Below are 23,838 nucleotides of genomic sequence, written 5' to 3' on the forward strand. Positions count from 1 at the left end.
TAATGGCTTTTAGTGTATTCACAGAGTTGTACAGACATTACAACGATCAACTTTAGAACATTTCCATCACCCCAGAAAGAAATGCTGTACCTTTTAGTAGTCACTCGCCATTTCTCCCCGAGCTCCCTGACCCTTGGTATCCACTCATTTACACCTTATCACTATAGAGTCGCCTGTTCAGAACACCTCATATAAATGGAATCATTCAAAATCTCGTCTTTTGTGACTGGTTTCTTTCGCTTAGCATAACATTTTCAAGGCTCCATGTTGAAATAAAGATAGACATTTCCAGGTCGTACCTTGAATCGTACATCATTCCTTTTTTACAGCTAAATAATATTCTTTCGTATGATTTGCCACACTTTCTTTATCCATTCATTAGCAGATAGACATGGGTTGTTTCCATCTTTTTGCTAAATAATGCTGCTTTAGACATCTGTACACAAGTCTTTGTGTGGATATATGTGTTAATGTCTTTTCGGTACATGTCTACGAGTGGAGTTACTGGGTCACATGGTAGCTCCACGTTTGACCTACTTAGGAAGCACAGACTGTTCTCCACAGTGTCTGCACCACTCTAGGCTCCCACAGCAGTGAGGTGGACTTCCAAGCTCTCCATACCCTCCCCAACATGTGCTATGGTCTCTCCTTTTGACTATAGTCATACTAGTGAGTACCTAGTGGTATCTATTGTGGTTTTGATTAGCATTTCTCTGATTAATAACATCGAGCACCTATCTTTTCATGTGCTTATTGACCATTTGATATTTTCTTCGAAGAAATGTCTATTCAGATCCTCTGCCCATTTTTAATTGGGTTTTCTTTTTATTACAGAGTTGTAAGAGCTCTTTATATATTCTGGATCCAAGTCCCTAATCAGATATCTAAATTGCAAATATTTTCTCTCATTCTGTAGGCTGTCTTTTCACTCTCTTAATAGCGCCCTTTGAAGCATTAAAAGTGTTTTAATTTTGAAAGTCCAATTTGTCTATTTTTGATTTTGTAGCATGTGCTTTTGGTGTCATATATAAGAACACTTTGTCTAACCTAAGTTCATGAAGACTTACACCTGTATTTTCTTTTATGAATTTTATAGTTTTTATTCTTATATTTGGATCTTTTATCCATTTCTAGTTAAGTTTTGTGGATGGTGTGATGAAAGGGTCCAAACTATTTGTTGAAAAGGTTATTCTTTTCCCATTGAATTGTCTTGGCAACTTCCTCAAAAATCAGTTAATCATACATGCAAGGGTTTATTTCGGACGTTCAATTATATTCCACTGATCTTTATGTCTATTCTATGCCTGTACCACATGGTCTTGATTACTACAGCTTTGTGGTAAGTTTTAAAGTGAGGAAAGATGAGATTTCCAACTTTGTTCTTTGCTAAGGTTGTTTTAGCTATTCTTGGTTCCTTGAATATCCATACGACTTTTAGAATCAGCTTGTTGATTTCTGCAAAAATGCCAAGTGGGATTCTGATAGAGATTGTGCTGAATCTGTACATCAATATATGTTCTATTTCCATCCTAACAATATTATGTCTTCCAATCCATGAACACAGGATGTCATTCCATTTTAGTTCTTTTTAAATTTCTTTCAACAATATTTAGTAGTTCCCAGAGAAAATTTTTTTCACTTCTTTTGTTAAATTTATTCATAAATACTTTATTCTTGCTGATGTTATTATATGGAACTGTTTTCTTAATTTCATTTTCAGATTAATTTTAAACATTGTTTTTGCAACCATATGTTTCAATAGTTAATTCTTAGGAGAGGCTTAAAATTATTTCTTTTTAAATTCACTTTCCTCTTTTTACTCGTGTGAGTGCTGTTTTTAGGGAAGAACTATATAAAACCATAAAACATGAGGGCTGAGACCTGAGAGGTCACTTTGTCCAACCATCCCCAATGTGAGGTGAAGGAGGAGAGGTGCAGAGAAGCTGAACGGCTGCCCACAGCCAGGACGAGAGGGCAGGCCTGACTCGAGCCTGTCCCCCTTGTTTGCAGCCTTGCGCTGTTTTCACCGACCCACAGGGCGATGCAGAAGTGTCCCTCTTCCAGTGAGATGGCTTAAGTAGCTGTGAATTATAACACATGTGGATAAAAGTATCCACAACTATTTTAAATACATACTTGATTTCTAAGAGCCTTAAACTAGAAGGCCCTAGGTAGGAAGAGGACTAAGAAAAGTTAGATCAATGAGGCGAACGAAGGCCCGTTCTGTCAGTTACTGCTGTGTTACTGTGCATAAACCATAACAGCTCTGACATTACAGTATCCTCTGTCAACTGCCTGCACACTAGTATCTGCCATGCCAAACCACAGGGTAAACCAATGTAGATGAAATGGCACTGTAGAACATTAGTCACTACAGCAATGTAAGGAATATTATCCTGTCTTTGTAAAATAAGGATAATAATAGTTCTTAATTGGTAGGTTTGATGTTTAAATGAGAAAACCCAGGTTATATGATTACCACATACTCAATGAATGTTAACCATTATTATAATTATTACATTAAAATGTTAATGGTATATATAGTTAAGTCTCAATGAAAAGTTCAGATTTTTTAGTTCTTTTATGACTATGTCTCTTAATTCTGTAATTTTAAAACTCTGAGGTTGTGAATAGATCTAAATAAACAGCCACTGTCAAAAGGAAGCATATGGACAGTTACACAGAAAGCATTAATAAACATTTCTTGAATAATTTCAGGTTAGTCTTTCAATATAAATCATTAACCTAGGAAAAAGAGTGCCTACATAAATGTACAGATAAGAAAGAGACTGACTGACCAATTAAGAAGACTTTGAGTCTAAGGAGAGCTAAAACTGATGATGGGTTTTGTTAGCATTGACAGAATTCAAAGAACCGAACTCTGTTCAGGCAATATAGCAGATGGGAAAAACTGCTGCATTAAAGAACACCAACGACGGGGGTTGGGGGGGTGGAGAAGTGTTTGACTAACAGTACAAACTATGCTATTCACCCTAAATGAATCATTGTGCAGCATATGCATGTATTGAAACCTATTGTAACCCACAAATATGTACAAGTAAATATTAAAATAGTTTGAAATTTAAAAAAATCAACATATGCTGAATATAGTATTATTATTATTTCTTTAAATCCAAAGCTGAGCCACCAAAAAATAAAAGGAAATCCCCACGTAGACAGGGAACTCCAGAGCACACATCATGGTGGGCAGCGAGGAGTCTGCACTGGGAGTAAGAATGGAAGGATGTCTCAGGACGTGGAAACAGGCTTCGGTTTTAACATCCACGCTGAGACGAAGGACAAGATCTTCCAGGTGGAATACGAGAACTTAGGCTAACACACTACATTAGCTACATTAGTTATTTATAATCTGTTGCTTTTATCAGTGCTATTATCTTAAGTAAGTGCTTTAAGTTCTCAGTTGTCTTATCTATGAAATGGGATCATAATCCACACTACAAGTCAAATGAGTAAATTTCAAAGGCTGTATCCCTATTAGTTATAAATGTTTGCTGTTCTAGATATTTTGATTGTGATAAATGTTTTAAAATTGTAAGGCTTTTTTTTTTTTCATTTTGCATTTCTCTTTACATGACCTTCTACATAGTAAGCCCAAGGTTAGGGAAAGATTAGAAGTGCCACATCAGAAATTCTAAAAGAAACAGTTAATATTCATCCCATCATTTGAAATAGGATTCTGTAACAAAACAGTAAGTTTGAACACAGGCTTCATGGAAAAAATAAACTTCTAAATAATTTAAGTGTATCACAAGCCAAGCAGTCACAGCCCAAAGTTTCTCCCACAGGTGATGTGCCCTTTGGGTTATGACAATCAGGCACGGGGCCTGTATCCTGGGAGAAAGGAGAAGTAGAAAGAGGGGTCCCCAGTCCACCCTGTCCAGGCCAGTGGAGCAGGAAATGAGGAGAGGGGGGAGGGGAGCCTGTGGTGTTTCCATCTATCCTCTTTGGGCCAAAGCATGTGGGATGACCTAAGTTAAGCAAGCAGATTGAGGAACTCTCTGAGAAGAGGAGCCTTCACCCTATTTCATGTTGGAGGATATGAAGAGATCTCTTTCAGATGTCACCCAGACAGAGCTGGGACAGCTGCACCAACGTATGCTAAGCACTGAAGCGAGATTCTCCCATGGGACACAAGTATGGCAAGGGAGCCAGAGGCTGGCCACGGGACCCGGAGGTGGTCCGGAGGTGGGGAGGGAAGGGTGCCCTCAAGTTGAGGCGTGGAGGTGAGACCACCTAGGAGTGAAGCTCACTCTCTCCAGGAGCCAAGGGAAAGAGAAGCTCAGCAGCGGTGAAAGTTAGCAGCAGACACCAGGAGGGGCCAGGCCGGGGACTAGTCCCACATCCATGGCCACTGGGCAAGGGAGTAACTCATACCAGCAACTCCGCAGCTGAGAACAGAAGGCATTCAGAGTGCACCACATGGGCCTGGGGACACTCTGGTCCCCTCTGTGAACACAAGGTCAAATAAGCCACATCTGTGCCCCACATTTGTAGATGCCAACTTGAAGAGAAACAAGGGGAAACTAGAAAAAGTAGCTCCAGCATTGCTATAGGAGACATGTTACTGCCTTTTTAATTTAATTTGTTCTTTTTGAAAAAAAGTATAAATTAACCTTTAAGGATTGTATGAGGTCCTTAAGGACTGTATAACAAACTACCACAGACTAGGTGACTTAACAATAATTTATTGTCGCACAATTCTAAAGTCTGCAATCCAAAGAGGGCCATGGTCCTTCCTGCCTTTTTCAGTATCTGATGGCTCCAGGCATTCCCTGGCTTGTGGTCATATCATTACAATCTCTGCTTCCGTCCTCTGTGTGTCTGTGTCTTTGCCTGACACTTGTCATTGGATTTAGGGCCTACCCTGATAATCCAGGATGATCTCTTCATGTCAAGATCCTTAATTTAAATATATCTGCAAGGACCCTTTTTCTAAATAAGGTCAAATTCACAAGTTCCAAGAACTAAGATGTGCACATATCTTTCTAGGGGCTACCACCCAACCCACTATGAAAGCCGAGGGTTAGAATATTTGAGATACATGAGAAAACATAAATGGTGCATTGTTTGAAGTTCCTGGGGACTAATTTCTTATTTGTTATTTCTGCTGACCCTGATTGACCGTCGTTTGTTTCCTTGAGCATTTGATAAGAGTTCATATTTAGCAATCTTAATCTGCTGGAGATCAGGAGACATCCATGAGAATGTTTTCCTCTGGAGAAGGTCAGTCTTTGATTCTGCTGGGAGTCGGGGGACACTAACACCAGGGATCCTCTGGTAAACCAGAACTGACAGGTTAACGAGGTTCTGCTCTCCACCTGTTACAATCTATTGACCAAAGAGGCTGGGTGTTCCCCAGAGGCCTATGAAAGTTAACGCATCCTAAGAGAGAGTGATTGGACACCATCTAGGGCTCCTAGTACCCCGCACCTGCCAGCAGGAGAAGAACCCGCAGGAAGATGAAGACACATGTAGAGAGATAAAGAAACTACATTTGGTCTGCACATCTGGATGTAATGTGGATAACTGTACCACCCCAACATATTTATTTTTATTTTCACTTTAGGCATGCAGAAAAATTTGATTTTTGCTTTATTTTATATGGAACATGTGTGTACATATGTATGTAAAAATATACATATAAATCTAAAATTTGTCTCATTTTTTTGCTCACATCATCTGACTCAAATATAATAATTTGTAATGACTTTTTTCACATACCAGGCAAACTACATTTTCTCCTTAAGAAATTCTGAATCATAACATCATCTTGTCTTTGTTCTACCCGTCACAGTGGGCCTCACTTCCTGTGAAGACAGATGATCAAGACTGCTGGGAGACCTTCCCAGCACCGACGCACCAGGAGGGGCTCAGATGCAGAACCCAAGCCAAATTCCTAATTTCCTGGCTTTGTTCTAATGTCTAATCCTTACACCAATGTGTGTGTGTGTGCATTTACACACACAGTTCTTGTTAACTTAAACTTTCTACTATAACATCATAAGTACACTAACATCACATCCCCGTAGTGAAGTATTTTCCATACTAAAAGCTAAAGGAAAAGAACTGACAAAATTCATAAAACATATCCCTTAAATTACCAGCATGAAACTGGAGACAACTGAGTAGCCTCTAAAACATAGAGTAGCAGACTTATTAAACAATTTCATCAGCCATTAAAACACAATCTTTTCCACGATGTATTACTTCAACAGGGATTTTTTTCAAAGATGAAATGCAACACAGGGCATGCTCTGAGGGTGTCGTGGAGGGAAGGGAGGCAACACCTCGTCCTTCGGGACGCTTCTGCCACCTCCCACCTTACACAAAATCACTTCCTTTTCAAACGCGTATTTCCTGTGGCCCTAAAATTATGCAGTCTAACCTCTAAGCAACAATGTAACTCTGAGCGTGTGGCAATTGCTATTGTTTGTATACGTACAGGCACACATGATTTTGTATGTGCATGCATACATACACATATACGTAAAATGTATCCGTCAGCATCATTAACAGTATTTGAAGTAACCACTGTTGCTCTAATAAAAATTCTACTCCATTGCCCTGTGCTTCATCCAAAAGCTTTTGATTTAAAGATTTTTGGAGTTAGATGAAGTACAAAAACAATTTGGATGATATTCATTGCAAAACAGACATCATTCCAATTTACCCTGAACCCCATATGAACCTCCTCCCTGGGGCCCTGTGTTTTTCCCCTGTAGTAATCTCTGGCCACCCCACTGAGAACGGCCTGGGCCATGGCTCGGTGCAGACAGGGTGTAGAAAGAAGAGACACTGAGAAGGTCATGGCTGACTGAGCAGACTACTGAGATCAGAGAGATCATACCTCATTTGCTCACCAAGCCCTGCCAAGAGCAACACTATTTAACTGCAGGTACTCAAAATCCATGGGCATGTTTAAAGGAATCTCAGGCTTAAAAGAGGACACTTCACAATGTGCATTTGTTGGGGATAGCTACCTCCTTTTGGCAACTACTTATAAATATGTGTTTAAAGAAAGGGGCTCAAACTACTTTGTTGTTTCCATCAAATATTCACTGCATTTTCATTGATAGTTAGATAATTCAAATTCATAAATTCTCATTCCAGGGTTTCTCAGCTTTGGCTCTATTGACAATTTGGGGCCTGTCCTGTGCATCACAGAGTATTTAGGAACATCCCTGGCTTTCACCCACTACATGCCAGTAGCACCCCTTTCATTATGGCAACCAGGAACTACAGGCTTTCTGCTTCCCTTTGGGAGACAAAACTACTCATGTTGAGACCACTACCTCAGTCAAACAAAACAACCTTGACAAAGACAAAATCCCACAGAGTCAAAACGAATTTATTTGTAAACGCTACCACAGATACACTGTTATTTTAAGTGTCTCTATTCATTTGATACACTGACCAAAATATCAGGGAACTAATGAACGTAAAATAGTTAAACCATGGTGAGACAGGGGTGAGACTTCACCTAAAGTCAGGGAGAATCTACGAACCTGGCCTTCTAGAAGCACATATTTGGGAACCATACATGTGTGCATGGTATTCCAAGTCCTGACACAGCCACAAGAGAAAAGTGAGCGAGAACACAGAAACAGTCCAAGGACCACACCTGCTGACACTGCAGCGTTTAGACGTCAAACAGATGGGGAGCACACGGTACAGAAGACTGAAAAGGGGAAGCATGAGGCTGAGGGAAAGCTCGAGTGTGCAGGGACCCTGAGGTCTGCAAAGCCCCCCCCAGGAGGGAGAAATCTGGCAGGTCAGAAGACTGAAGACCGACGGAGAAGTGACCACAGGGTATGCAGCACCAAGGTGAGTGGGGACCCTGATCAGAGAACTTCCCAGGACTGAGAATGAAATCACAGGGGAGGAGAGGGCTCCAGAGAGATGGAGGCAGGATTTCAGAGACAACGAGCAGACGCCTGAGCACACTGCTGTGAGGCAGAGAAGGGGTGAGACTGAGAGGACTGTACTGCAAGATGGGAGAGAAAGCAGCATCTTCGCATGCTGAAGGGAAAGATCTAGTGATGAGGGAGAAACTGATCCAGGACAGGGGTGAAGACTGCTGGTGCCAAGTCCTCAGGAAGGAGCTAGTGGACAGACAGATGGCTCAGCCCAGGCACAGGAAAGAGGGCAGGGACAGCACATGTGCGGGGAGAGTGTCCCGATGCTCCCATCTGAGGGCTGCTGTTCCCCCACTACACAAGTCAGCCCCCACCTCCAGCAGCATGGTGGGGGCTCACAGTCCCACCTCCTCTGTCCTGCACACACCCAGGGGAACCCCAGTGTGACTGCTCAGTCCCAGCCTGTACTTCCTTCCTTTCCTCATCACGATTCATCGCCTGGGCCATTTTGTGGCTAATGTCCTGAATTCGCTCCCAGTGGTTCCACTTCACAATGTTGCCAAACCTCAAACCATTCTCTACCCACTCTCTCGTGCCGTGCTGTGGCCTCGGAGGGCTGAGCCACCACACACCTGTCCTGGCTGTGCCCTCCAGCTCCCGCCAATGCCCACTGCCTGGGCATCACTCACCAGTCAGCCTTCCTTGGTCCTGTCTCCCCTCACCCTGGTGGACATGGCTGTCTGCAGGTCACTGCTTGGCGAATGCAACTCAGTCCCCTTTGACTCCTTTCTCATTCTTCCCACAGTCAGCTGCTCATCAACTGCTACTGACTCTCCTCAAACACTCCTAATCCGGCCTCTAGAAGACCACAGCTGGGGTGGCTACCTACCTTGCAGACTCACACAAAGGTCACTGCCGTGTTCTTTCCCTCATCATGTGGTCCTAAAGGGAGCAGTCTCCCGCTGCCACTCTGACTGCACTGATTAATCACGAGGACAGCCTAACCTGAGCTCTCTCAAAGAGCCACACTCTCCTGGCTGCAGTGATTGGCTGAGGTCGTGAGCATCCGGTCAAGGCAGGCCAAGTACAGCCCTTCTCTAGGGATCTTCTCAGTGAATTGGAGAGAGAAAACTCTCTCCCTCTGGGGTGGTGAGACAAACTGGCAGTGACCCTAGTTCTGGCTTCACTAAATAAACTGGCTTGAAAAGATGAGAGACAAAGAAGGAGAACTCTGAAGATACCTGAGTTTCTGGTTCTAGCTGTGCCTGAAATCAGACACTCCTGCTGTTTCCACACCTGAGCAACACCTGTACAACCACTGTCTATCTTCAATTATTTTGCTTAAGCCTTCTGTGAGCACTTGCCATTTCTAAACCCAGAGTCCTGACAGATGCACAAGTCCCAACTCAATGAACAATTCCATGTGGTCCAGGCCCCTATGTTCTTTTCTGGATTACTGGCATGGCTACCTGATGCTTTTCTCTACCTGAGTCTCTTTCCCTCCAAAATCTGTCCAAAAAAGGTATGGTTTCTAAATACAAATCCAACCACGACCCTCTCTTTCGTCAATGGCTATAAATGGCAGAACAGGCCAGAAGACTCCTGTGTGATCTGTCCTCTGCCACCTCCCCAGAATGCCCTCCTGCCCGTGCCTCTCACAGTTCCCTCCAGCCACATCCCACTGTGTGCAGATCAAGCAGCAAGTGCAGGTCTCTTCGCCTTCTCCGGACACCCCCTTCTCTTCATGAGGAACATCCGTATCTGCGTTTTGCTACCCAACTGCCTGGCACTTAAAGTATCACTGCAGTGGGAGGATTTCCTGAGTCCGCCCCCGGTGAGGGGTGAGCTGTCTCTCTTCTGTGCTTCTCACTGCCCCTGTACAGTCTACCCACTCTCACTATACTCCACTGTAATTTCTGGTTTACTGACCTCAGTTGTGAGCTGTTCAAAGACAAACACCAGTGTCTACTATGGTGCCCAATACATGATAGATATTCAGTTTTCTGAAGATGGAGGGTAGAAAGCAGGGCTATTTCACAGTTTAAACAGTAATAAATTTAGCATATACTGAGCCTAGTTCTATTATTTCTTCTGCCATAATGCCAGACTCTCAGGAAAGATTAGAGTCTTAAACTGGTATGTTTGTTTTTCAGGGACATGCACACTAGTAAGCAATATTACCTAATATCACAGATGCCAGTTAATGACAAAAAAGTTATCTGGTCATCCTGTGCAGCTTGTCTGTCTTCTGACACATCACAGAGCTTCTTCTCTGCTGTTGTGTTGGTAAGGACACCTGTATACTACTTTTAAATCTAGGAGAAGAGGTGGGGGGTGGAGAAGGGACATAATAGAGAAGGATCAACCTTTTTGTCAGGAGAGAGTATCAAATTCAATACAGTCAATACATAAAATCATGAAAACCTCAGGGGAATAATATAGAGATATGTACATCATCTGTTGAAGTCAACTCCTCTTTGTAGAAATGACTTATTAGTATTTCTTAAAAAGGCCTGTCCCACATCGTTCAGAGTCACATTTGGGCTTTGTCTCGGAACTGGCGGAGCTACTTCACAGAACGCAGTGTGTGCTCTTCTACTTGACATCGCTCATATTTAAACCTCGGGGGTTAAAATTTCTCGTTAGCTTCCATCTTGACTCGGAGTGTAGTGACAGTGAAAAAGTAAAGCAGGGCATCTTCATATAAATTTCATGTTCAAAGTAACTTTTTAAAAAATAGTACTGGCTTGTATACATCCCAGCATAAAATAAGACAATCTCCAAAAAGCCTCTGATTCAAATTCAGCATCTGATAGAAAATTAGGGCAAGACCAATATCTATAAATAACATGAGGCATTTCTGTCTCCTTCCACAATACCTTGCTTGGCTTTCAGGACATAGTTTCTGTTAATCTGTCCTGTCAAAGAAAAGAAAATACGTGCAACACCCTGAAAAGGAACGAACACAAATGGCACTTACCAAGGGGAGCGCACGACACTGTCTCGTCTGTGTCAACTGCTGCTTAAGGCCTGACCTGCACTTCAAACGGTGTTTCAAGAAGGGTCAGACTCCAAGATCAAGAATAATCAGAAACAAAAGAAGACAGTAAGTACCGTGCGCCAGTCAGCGAACACTGCCACAGCTGATATGGAAGATGTAACAAAAAGGAATGAAAAACACAAGGAAGGGAGACTATGGCTTTCTTCCTCGTTACTTAGTCTCTCTCCATGAATAATATCTGTACTTTCTTGAGGTTCCTTATCTTTGTGGGGTTCTCACCCAAGGCCTAGGGAGATGCATGAGCACACAGGACCACACCCCTGTGGCTCCTCATGGCAGTGACAGTATTGTGCCTGCCCTGCACTGCGGAGGGAAGCATAAGTTTCACTTTCTGAAAATTAGGTAATGAGCAAATAAAGCATTTGGTCAGTGCTAGACAAGATGTTTTTAAGATATGCTGACACTACACTGTAACATGCAAAGAACTAATCTATCTCACAAAAAAGTTTTTTTTCACCCTAGGAGCCTCGCCTTGAATTTTACAGTCTGCACACACAGCTGCTGAGTTCCTTGTCTGATGTATATGGAAACAATGTCTTGGAGCTGCAAAACCCAATATTCTTCAAATCAGCTAAGAACAAATATTGTCAACAAAATCAAGAAAATAAAAGGATTAAACAAGCACAGAAAATACATAAACAACATAAAGAATTCTGAAAAAGGAAGATATCTGTCATTCAACAGTATCATTGATATGGTACTCACAAGACACTTTTTATAAACTAAATACCATGAAACACAGTTTCTCTACGTTAACAGACTCAGTTACATGATAGTTCTAGTTTCTATGTCAACTATGCGATGAAATTTAGGTGAAAGTCTTGCTTCCATACCTTGCTCCATTATTTCACATTTTTCAATAATTAAATTTAGGATTTAGCAAACAAACAAACAAACAAAAAACCAGGAAGGGAAAGAAGCAGCAACAAAGCATCAAACAGGAGTAAACATCTTGAGGAAAAACTGAGGGTCAGGAAAAGGGGCTGATGTGACTGGAACTAGCTCACTCTGGGAAATGAAATGTGATAGGAGGGACAGGCCAGTTCAGGAGCACACAACCTAAGGGACAGTCACCACGGGCATGACAGACAACATGAGTCACGCCACCCGGGCTCACGCCTCGCCCCTCACTGTGGGAAGGGACCCTCCCCTCTAAACTCCTGCCTGCTCAGCTATGCAACGGGTATAGCCGTACCTGCTTCAGAGTTTTATCATGAAGATTAACAGAGACAAATGAAAAAGAGTGCCTGGCACATGTCCAGGGCCAACTAAATGCTATCATCATCATTACCAATATCACTAACAGCTCTACAAGCTGAAACTTTTTAAAAATATAAGCTATTAGCTCAAGAGCACTCCAAACTTCTCAAGAAGGATTTGTGTTTTAAAATTCCGATCTTACAAGCACTTAGAACACAGCTGAGGAAAAAGAGATATGCTGAAAACATCACACAGCTGTCCGAGGATTTGGGAGAAGCAGGCTGCAGGGAGTGGTCACTCAGCTGAAGCACAGAAGCGGTGCGTGGCGGGCACAGCCGCTGCGGACACCAGCTGGGTAAGGCTTCAGAGTAGATGGCCACGACCATCCCTGGGGGTGTGTAGGTGGCCCTCCCTGGGGCAGAGGCACCATAGAGCTCCTGAGGCACATTTCAGCTCCTGCAATACCCAGCCCCTAAATCCAGTCCAGAAAAGCATTATCATTCTCATAATCATCAATCTTAATTAACATAGCAGTGTTCAGCAGTGTCGAGCAAGTTCTCCAGCTCACTGTTTAGAAAGAAGCATATATGCCATTTTTCACATATGGTATATTAGCTCATTTTAGTGTTTGGCCCAAAAGAGTAGATTGTCTTCTCTTTTCATATTTTCAGTTTCCTGTCTTATATTTGCTTCCTATAAGGAATATTTCCCTGTTTGTGGATTTAGGAAACATTCCTCAATGTCTAGCCCTTCAGATTAAATGTCCACAGCGAATTCCTGAGCATGCACAGTCCTATGGCCACACACATGGTTCTCAGCAACACACATTTTATCTTCCTACAATAAAATCCATCAGTGCTCTTCTGAGAAACACCTATCTCCTCCCCCCAGAAAGGTTTGTTCCTTTTTACAAATGAACTGTTAGGACCCTAAGAGGCACCCGGGCCAGGCTTTAGCTGTTTCCTGTGTCTCTCTCCCCACCTTCTTTAACATCACGTGCACATGGGGGCTTCCCCCATCCCACTGGGAAAGTCATGCGGCAAACCTGCCTTTTTCACTGCCAGGAAGGGTTTCTTTGTGATCGGAATATGTTTTCACTTCCTTAATTGCATCCCCTAATGGGCTAGTTATCCTCATGTACATCCTGCTTTAGCACCTTTTAAGAAATCTTAAACTTACTAGCAGAAATAAAAAAGAAGAAAGAAGGCAGAAATAAACCTTTAACATAAAATTTTACTCACTCTGGGAACTTTTTTACTCTACCCATCATTAGGATCTGTCCATACCAGGAATGTCTATATAACAACACCTGGGACTTAAACATCCCATGAACAACAGAAGCAGAGACCATTATTCTCCTAACACTTCATGCTCAGTATCCTGTGTATTACTTTCTCAGGTCATATCTACTTCAAGTATCATTTACCAAGAGTTGAAAGCTTAACTCTTTAGCTCAGGAGAAACAAGATGCCCACGGAAAATACAAGTCGCCAATCCCTTTACTCATTTTCCCCTTTTCTATTCCCATTTACTATTATCACATTTTAAATTGTGGGGAGCACAAACTGATGCTACTTCTGTAGGTGGGACATTAGAAGCAGGAGTGGTAATAACAATGTACTCACAACTTCACTTACGCTATTTCCTGTACTTTTTATAACAACCCTATGTGAAGACTATTACTCTCCCATTTTACAGAAGAGAAAATTATGGCTCAGAGAGAGAGAAACTTGCCAACAGTCACTCATCTAGTAAGTGGTGGAACCCGGATTGAATCCAAGTTCAGTACTTCTGAATCCTTCTTTGAGCCAATTAAAGGTGAAAACAAAATTCCATAAAAAATGGTGAAAAAGAAAGCTCTGACTCAAACTAAATTTTGAAAAAAAACATCAAAATATCATTTCAAAAAAATTATAATTCATCTTATAATTAATAAAATTTAAATTATAACTTTATCTATGTGTTTCCCATTAGTATAGCCAAAAAATAAAGTGTTTGCTTTTATCTGGTTTGCAATTTTTTGACAAAACTGTATGTACTTCATGTAAGATTTTCATGGGGCCATTAATAAAAATACGTGAATCATTTTAAAAAATATTTGAGGGTTTCATTAATTTTTTCAAGGGTCTTTCAAAGGCCTTTGGTATTTATCCATAATCCTTTCATTCATCATCTTTTTCTGATTCCCCTAATTCAAATGTTGACTGGTTTACCTGCCAGAAACTCATTTGTAAATGGCTTTTTTTGTGATCCCAGCAATTCTTCAATACCACTTACATTTTATCTTTTTGCAACTCAGTGACTACTCTGTTCATCTGTAAATATCTCTGATATATTCTTGGTTTTTTGTTCAAGACCATCTCTAGTTGGCAGGCCCTATTGCATTCACATTTCTCACTGTCCTAGTCTAACACCAGCTACCACCAGAATCCCACTAACAGAGCTGACTCCAACAGGTGTTTCATTAAAAAGGGAGGAGTAAAGAAACTAATACTCTAGGACCCAGCACTGAAAATACAGGAAGAGGAAAGAAAAGAGGAGGAAAAGGACCAGGCACTGTATCAGTCTTTTCCACATACATTCTCCTGCACAGTGGGCTGATAAGGCAGGTGATCTTCACAATGCCCCTGACAGGTGGGCATGACCACCCTCTCCACATGTGGATGAGGACACTGGAGTCTGAGTAAGTACTCTGCCCAAATGCACAGAGCTGGTGAGTAGCCAAGGTCTCTATGTACACTGCCTGGCTATACGGCAGGGAGTTGTGCTATGTGAGATCAGACAGTCATAAGTTGGATTTCAAATATAAATGTCACATAAATTATGAAACATTAAAAAAAAACAAACTTGAATTCAATTTAACAGTTCCTGAAGTCTCACCTCAGTAGGTGGGAGGGGACTTCATTGGTTTGGTGGTAATAACCACCTCCATTAGACCAAGTACTGCTTCAAAAGTCTTTCATGTTTAAGCAATTACACCTCATCTCTCCACAGAGAATAACATGGGCCAGACAGCTTTGTGATCACCAAGTATATGTGTCATCTGTGAAGTATCATAGTTTACAAATGCAATAGTAAACCAGATGATGTCACTTTGTGCTCCAACCAGAAAGGCCACCCAGAACCTGGTAGGTCCAAAGGTAGTGGCCAACAATCTAACCATTTATGAACAGACAAAATGGTATTGTGTAAAACCTATAATGCTCTACTGAACTCTAACAGGAGATTACTTCATCCTCTGATTTCACAATGGGCAGCTAAATTTTTTCAATAAGGCTCTGGTGCTCATCTAAAAAAATCACAAAGCACCTTTGACAGACAGAAATATAAATATTGAGGTGCTTGATATTGGTTTACTTATTTCTTGATGTATCCACAGCAGCATGAATTTGAATTTGCTAGTCAAATTGACAAACACTAACTTGGTAGCTTTCTAAAAGATTTTTATTTACACATATATATGTACTATTTATACATAGAGTACTTTCTGTTTATTTTGATTAAATAAAAACAAGTTTTAGTTATTTAATTTCTATCATGCATTCTATTATCCCCTAAAGCACTAACATATCTATGAATTCTAGACACATTAAAAGAAAATCTTCATATACAGTAAACCTCACACACTAATATCACTGTAATCCTTTGCGTTAAATGATAATCTTGAATCAGTTTTAACGGCTGCTTTATACCAAAGCCAGAACATAGACTCTACAGCTCATTCCCAAAGGAAATATTTGTTCTTGTTATAACTAATAAAAGAAGGTAAACATGTTCATTGATTTTAGAGGCAAGGGAGGGTTCCAGACACACCCTGACTTGGCTCTGTGGGTCAGTGGGTCACTAATGTGAAGATCCAGTCTCCAGTTATGAGGAGAGTCCTGAGATCTCAACTCTGCTCTCCGGACTGCCCTGAATCGGGTCTGACTGACAGTAGACTAGACACCTGAGGCCTAAAGAGCTTCACAAGGAACTGCTTAAATCAGAGTGTTTTTCTCCTGTGTTCAGGTAAGTGTTTGCTAAAGCTCTATGATGGATTTATTGCAAAGTAAAAGTGATACATAAAGAAAAGTGAGATCCAATTCCTAAAAATGACATTCTTGTAGATTCTGTGACAATATTTTGCAGGGTGAAATTGTAGAGCAGGGTTTCTCACTCTCTCCACTATCAATGTTTTGGACTAGATGATTCTTTGTTATGGGGGCTGTCCTGTGCATTGCAGGACGTTCAGTAGCGTCCCTGGCCTCTACCTACCAGATGCCAGGAGCAGCCCCCTCCTCAGTTGTGACAACCAGCCATTGCCACATGTCCTCTGGGAGGCAAAGTCACCCTCTCCCCACCTCTCATTCCCCCACCCCCAGTTGAGAATATTAATCTTATCTTTACAGCAACAAAGAACTGTATCTAGAAAAACTGAAAGGAAAAATATGATCTATGATTACTATGTAATTCTTACATGAATTACAGTTAAAAAACCTGAAGATTTAATTTATGATAGTAATCATAGTTAGACATTTTACAAAGTAAAACACTTGGCGGCTAAAAGAAATGCTCAAGACTAAAACTCAAAACCACAAGTTCATGAACCTTAAAATGTCAGATTCTCTTGGTCAGGCGAATACTATGTTTAGACTGATATATGATTTCTTATGAAGCCCGTATTTAGAGGAATGTGCTGTATCATCTAAAAATGGCTCAATATCTAAACAATGGTGGTACACCATCCATTTGTGGTACTCTCAAACTGTTAATTATGGATATATTTAAGGTACTTTATTAAATCTTCTTATTGCCACATGATTTTAAATATACTTTATATTAGTTCTATTTCTTCTAATTGCCAACTTCTTGATGATACTCAAGATAAATTATTTGCTTCATATCACATTATTATTTTAACATTATAAAACTGATGTTTTCTTGTGATTACTTCTGCTAACCATCTGAAGGGAATATTGCCTTTAACCAAACTAATTAATGTCTTTTACAAAAGATAAGGGCAATTGAGACACGAAATTTCCAACTTCTCCATTTAATTCACTGTGAAGTCCACGTTTTCTCTCTGCCTCACATGGCTTGATTTGCTCCAGTTTCCACTCGAAAATTCAAATATACGCTATTTCCACGACAATGAACAATGTTTAGGTTACCCCCATCCCCATGCTGACATCAGTTAGGTTGATGACTCGGACGTCTCTTCACTGATGAACACGTACAGCTGATGTGAATCAGCTTTTCCAAGAAAGAACAGTATCGAATGAGTTCATATACATTTTTAAAAATAAAAAATTGTAAAAAGATAGAAGTAAGTACGAATTTTTATTATGCATAAAGAAATGTGTAAGTTAAACGAGTTCATCACAATGCCTCTAAAAGTACCTTGAAGGTACGAAATCACTACATCAAATGCTTGATGATGATGATGATGGCCAAATTACTCTGGTTCCTCAGCTAGGAAATGATAAAAAATCCTTCTTGACCAAGAATGAAACACGAAATAAGATGAGCACACACGCCAGCCTCTTGGTGGTATTTAGTGGGCTCTCGTAGAATTCTACAGAAAGCAGAGAGCCCAGCAGCTGAGGAGGTCCTGGGGGAAGAGGTGGCAGTGGAGCCCTGGACCAGGCCCCGTGGTCACGGAGCAGCAGCAGCACAGTTACACGCGGTGAGTAGAAGAGGACGCTGCGCAGGGGTCAGGCAACCACAGAAGGAGAAAGAAAAGGACAAAACCTACTGACAAGGGATAACACTTTACCCAGAGCTGAGCAAATGTTCCATTCGTAAGCACTTTAAAAAAGAGAAGAGGAAGAGTAGGAGGACAATGGAAGACACACTCAGTCGGTGTGGAGTGTGACTTCTTACTCAGGCTAGAGGGACACAGGGATGATGCCAGTCACTGCGTGTGACTCACTGCTGGTAAACTAACGGCCCGCGAGGTAGGCTCAGTCAGCCAGACACTACCTCTTCAGTCCGTTCTGGAAGCACCAGTCACTACATTGCCCAGAATTTCCCTAACGCTCGAAAGACCAAGAGGAATCAAATAAGAAAACATCCGCCTTGAAAGACTAGAAAATTGACCTCCTTCTTAAACTGACCTCTTTCTGTGTAGAATAATCTTAAATTTCAAAGTAGATTTTATTATTGTAAATAATATACTTGAAAAGAACTAATATCCTTATTTACGAGCTATTTGAAAGTAATCAAAAATCTCTCAGTATTTTTTCATTAGTTTAACTTATATAAATTAACATCTTTATGATATCAGTCTTATTAACTGCCTTCCTTTTCAAAGAAATTTAGCAACAAAGGTAAAAAAAATTTTGTATGTGTTGATTTCCTCACAGAAATTAAATAGTTCTAGATAATAAACAAAACTTTTTCTCCTAAATGGAGAATACAAGGGTACTTCAAAAAGTTCATGTAAATATGGAATTAAAAGTTTGTGAATCTTTCCACGAACTTTCTGAAGACTCCTCATATACACATCTGTGTTTCCAGTAGAAAGGTGTCACCATAGCCACATTTGTGGCAAACAGAACATTGTGTTTATGTAAATACAAATACAGAGATATGTAAATAAAACAACCAGCTGGATACAGAATTATAAGGTTGGAGAAATAACATGAGAGGAAAAAGTTTTTCAGATACACATTCAGTTCTGTGCAATTTATTCATAAAATAAAGCATTTACTCTTAATTTAAAAATAAATGCTATATTTATTTTAAAAAACAGTGCTCATGATTAAAATCACTTTGTTAATATCTGTGAATATCAGTATATAATACATAGTAATAGTTATTCACAAAACATATGCTAATATATATTTTCATGTCTTATGAACATATAATTCTAAAATTTTAACTATTATTCATTATTAATTTGTACTAAATATTACTAAAGTGCCTGCATTTTATAAAAAGCAAACCTAAGTCATGAGTATATCAATCATCTTGTTTTCATTGAAAAACTAACTGAACGGCTGACTGACAGAGAGGCCAAGTCATTAGATTATCGGCTTTATTCTCTAAATCAGCAGTTTCCAACTGTTGATTTTATGCTAACCCAGGTCATTCCAGCTATCTCTAGATGTATTATAAAGTTCTCAAAACAAAACATACATATTTAAAGAGAAAACTGAAGTAAATGAAGTCTTCAAAAAAAAAAAAAAAAAAGGAAAGGAAAAAAGAAAACCAAAAACTATTGGAATGGAGAAAAAACTCCTTAGACAGTCAAAAACATGATGAGAAAATGTCAAAACTCAGGAGCTGGAGCTGCTGTGACGAACTATGCTAAGACCTTTGGTCAGCCACAAGCTTGTTTGGTTCCCTACCTCGCTGACAATTAGCTTTACTTTACAGCACTTGGTCACTTGAGTACAGCAGTAAAGGACAACAGAACCCCAACTGATCAAAATATTTCAGGAATTCTGCTGAAAGACTGGTAACCATTGACTCCTTGCCTTCAACGTTTGTTGGAAATCTTTCTTTCAAATACTACCTTGCTACCTTGAAAGAGACCCATGATAAACCCAAATGAAAAGTTTCTTGGATGTTGCGGATCTGACTACAACTGGTGCCAGCAAATGTTTTCTTAAAGGCCCAGACACGAAATATTTTAGGCTTTGCAGGTTACAGGACTCTAGTGTGAAAGCAACCATAGACAATATGTAAACAAATGAGTCTGGCTGTGTTCCAGTAAAACTTTATTTACAAAAATAGGTTGGTGAGCTGGATTTGGCCCATGAGCCAGAGTTTGCTAACCTCTGGTCTAGAATATCTTTATATTAAAAAATACTTCTTCCACATTTTTTAAAGTCAGAAATTCTCATGGAATACTATTCGTGCAATCAAAAAGGAACTTGTTAACGATTTTTCACTAGAGAAAGAATGTGTCCCCTAAAAACTGCATCAGCTTGGGCTCTACTAATCAAGCGCTTAGGACTGTATACCTTGGACTACACTGAGATTTACCACTGCATCATCTAGAAAAAAGTGTTCCCTGTGATAACAGGGCATAAGGGGACTGATGTAGAACTGATCAACCAACCTTAAAAAAAAGTATCACAGCAAATTGTAGATAAACAAACTAAGACTATTAATTAAAAATTAACTTTATCTGTTTATTAACACATGTCAGCCTGAATCTTTACTTCAAAATAGTTTGTTAGCTTTAATTAGTGTATGCATGAAATCAATAAAAATATTTATTTAGAACTATACTATAAATTCCTCCGGTTCTCTAATTCAGACCACCTAGTTTAGAAGTCAGCAAAGTTCTATTGAAACATGAGATGTCCATTCATTCATTTATTTAAAAATATTTACTGAATGCTTATTAGCAGTTAGGCACTATTTTGAAGCTGGAGATTTAATACAACATAGTCCTGCTATTAAGGAATTCTCAGTCTGGCAAAGAAGTCTCCTTAGAAAACAATCTTGGCAAAACAACATTACTGTCAGATTAATATAATATGAAAACTAATTTTCAAGTTTCAAGAAATGCTATAAATATTAAGTATTAGATATTGTATTAAAGAAAGTATTAACATCATTTTCACATATACTTCTATATTTTTCCATTATTTAATTATATAAATGGAGTAAAAAATTGGATACCATTGATTTCTTGTTATACAATAAAACAAAACAAAACAGTGTGTGCTACAAGAACAAGTTCTCAACAAACATTCAACAGGAGACCTAAGCTGTAAAGCAATACGTATAGGATAACCTCCTCTTTGCATGTCTGAAGAGACATGGAGCACTTCCGACATGGGCCTGGACATAGGGCTGGGAGTTAGTATGAGAAAGAGAACTTTCTCATTTACCCTTATACCCTGCTCTAATATTTTCTTTTAAATAAAGAAGTAGTATTAATTTTTAATTTTTTTTTTTTAAAGAAAATGATTAATGTCAACAAAGACAAAAAATTAGTTCTCATTACAAGGTACACAAATAGAGGACTGGGAGAAGTTATATGCAAAGTTACCATCTTAGTCTCCAACTCAAGAACGCTTTTCCCTATCCTAACCTGATCCACAATTAACTTTTATTTATTTTTTTGAGGTAGAAAAGTTGAGGAGGTAAGAATACAGAAACCTAAACAATGTGTATGAACATGTTTGTGACAAATGAGGCGGGACCTTCGTTCACTGAACAGACTCCTTGAACAGCCGGCATACAAACACTGCAGGTAAGGACAGCTAGGATCTTCCTTTTCCTTTTTCTCTAATTAATGAAACCCAGAACCAGGAAAGTAAAGAAACACTTCTGGCTGCTTGCTAACTTGTTTTCCTTTTGGGCAACAGAGAGGTTCCTGTGCTTTAACAGTCCATCATGGGAAATTTTAACTTAAGCAATTATAAAATAAAAATGTACTGACGCTAAAGGTACAACCTGTCACTTTAATCTTTCTTCATGACTTGTTGGTTTAATTAGGTGGCTATATAGTCACATAAAATTTCACTGAAACAGTTATAAGCATCACTAAATGGTTGTGCATGAAACAATTTATAACATTGGACTTATTCTCAGACTAAAAGACTAAATGACAGCGAAATTTAATAAAACTTCTCGGTATCAGATTATACAGATAATTTATACTTGGTAAAGAATGTGCAAGCTTTGTACAAACTTCTCATGCTTTAGTAAATTAGAAGTAATGATGGGTATACATATTTTCATATTTAAAACCTAATACTGGGAACAGGAGAGCTAGAATACTGCTACAGTCTCATCAACAGCTATGAAAACGCAACAAGCCAATACAAACAAATACAGCTTTCTGACAAAAACTGACAGGGCTTCTAAATATAAGAACTAATTTTCAAATTGATTTTAAAATACTCACTAGAAGCACAGTAACTTGCAGGAGTCTGTTTAATGGAATGTGAAGAAAGAACACTGAATATCCAACTGATTCAAAGTAAAAAAATAGTATAGATTCTACAAATTGAGTCTATGTGAATAGGAGTAACTTCCAGAAACAACCAATAATTTATTATTTATTCTTTTGCATTCACATGGAAACTTTCTAATACTTAGATTGAAAACACAGTTGATAAGACCTACTAATGAAAATGGTAAAAATGGAATAATGTTCAGTTTTTCATGTTGAATTAAAAAGCTCTACAAATGTGGTAAGCCATGAAGGCTGTATTTATGTTCCTTCACGTACCACCTCTGACATTCATAATAGTTAGATATGGATGTCAACATTTGCAGAGTCTCTATGGTACATATGCAGAATATACGCACATCTTTTTGTTATTGTTCAAGTCTGAAATTCTCTTTTTGATATGGTGACTCACCTCTTCTGGGACTCTCATGATTGAAGAGAATGCCATTCACTGCAAAGAGATTATATGCCTCACGGAAGTTCACCACGATCCAGTAGGCATAGAGTTTTGCTGCCCCTATTGGAATAATTTTTTAAAAGCAATGAGGTTTATTTAAAAAGACAGTGATTTTCACTCATCTTAAATGATAACAATCTGCAAAAATTATAATTTGTAATGTATCAAAATAGAAAAAAATATAAATCAAAAGCCAAAGACAAAATAAACGTTCCTATGACAATTAATCATGTTCACAAGAAAATATTTGAGTCTCTTACTTTTGTCACACCCACAGCTTGTTTTTTCACTGCCTAATTGATTCAACTATAGTGTGTGAATGTATCAAGCTGACCTTTCTTAGGTCTTATTTCCTTTGTTTTAAGGAATCAAAAAGGAAAAATTGGGGATCTTAACATTCAGACTGTTTACAAACTTTACCACTGAAATCTTTAGTGAATATTCTCTTCATAAATATGTTAGATACAATGGTCTTTTTTTTTTTAAGTTTGAGCTCAGAGAAAGTTTCACTGGGGAAATAAAAATCATGAAACCTAATCACTTCAACATAATCTCACAACAGTTCAGAAAGAGAATCATGTTGGGTCTAATTTTCCTTTTAAATTGATCTGCATGGAAGGGTTGAATGAACACAGACTGGTGAAGTGAGGTGTTAATCTCACCCCGGAGGCAATAGCAGCAAATACCTGTAGTCAGCAACGTATAAAGGTATGCTTCTCAACAAGTCTAGTCACTTGAGTCTATCTTAATGCTAATCTCACACCCAAGTGACTTCGGCTGTGAGACAGCAGCAGAATGGGAGCAGAAACACATGCCCCCACACCCACAGAGAGTGTCGAGCACGCACAATGGTGCCCACCCATTCTCACCATAGGGTGACCGAGGATAAAAAGGGGTGGTCTCCTTCTGGGGTATTTCTTGCACCTTCCCATAAAGTTCACTTGTTGAGGCTTGGTAGAACTTCACAGAGTTGATAAGGCCACAGGTCTTAACTGCATCCAGAAGCCGTAAAGTGCCGACCCCGTCAACATCCGCAGTATACTCAGCTAAGTCAAAAGAAATCTGGAAAGAGAGGGCAGACAGCGCTACATTACTGGGTAACAGCACAGAGATGTTGGCTGGGTTACAGGGACTATGATGTCACACACTGTTAAGTGTCATGTTGGGAAGAAAATAGTCCTATTTTCTAATAGCAGAATAAGAGTGTGGATGTCATCTATTTCTTATATCAAATTGCTGGAAAATATCTTAATACTTATAAATTACCTATGGTACTGTGAAGAATACTTTAACCACCCTTATATTGCCTCCTAATTCAAGGCCAGAGTCCCTAGAGCACCATTTA

At 39.5% G+C, this 23,838-nt stretch overlaps 1 protein-coding gene across 1 annotated transcript in view; it reads right to left on the minus strand.

Moving 5' to 3' along the window:
* GMDS (GDP-mannose 4,6-dehydratase) overlaps nt 1-23,838 on the minus strand; it is a 595,298-nt gene that overhangs the window by 299,312 nt on the left and 272,148 nt on the right. Inside the window, exons 5-6 of the mRNA XM_063097816.1 lie at nt 23,363-23,555; nt 22,449-22,553 (exon numbers count right to left, since the gene is read on the minus strand). Coding sequence (XP_062953886.1) covers nt 22,449-22,553; nt 23,363-23,555 — 298 coding nt within the window. The remainder of the gene's footprint in view (nt 1-22,448; nt 22,554-23,362; nt 23,556-23,838) is intronic.

This window comes from Cynocephalus volans, chromosome 5 (genome assembly GCF_027409185.1).
Source record: "Cynocephalus volans isolate mCynVol1 chromosome 5, mCynVol1.pri, whole genome shotgun sequence".
NCBI classification, from domain to species: domain Eukaryota; kingdom Metazoa; phylum Chordata; class Mammalia; order Dermoptera; family Cynocephalidae; genus Cynocephalus; species Cynocephalus volans.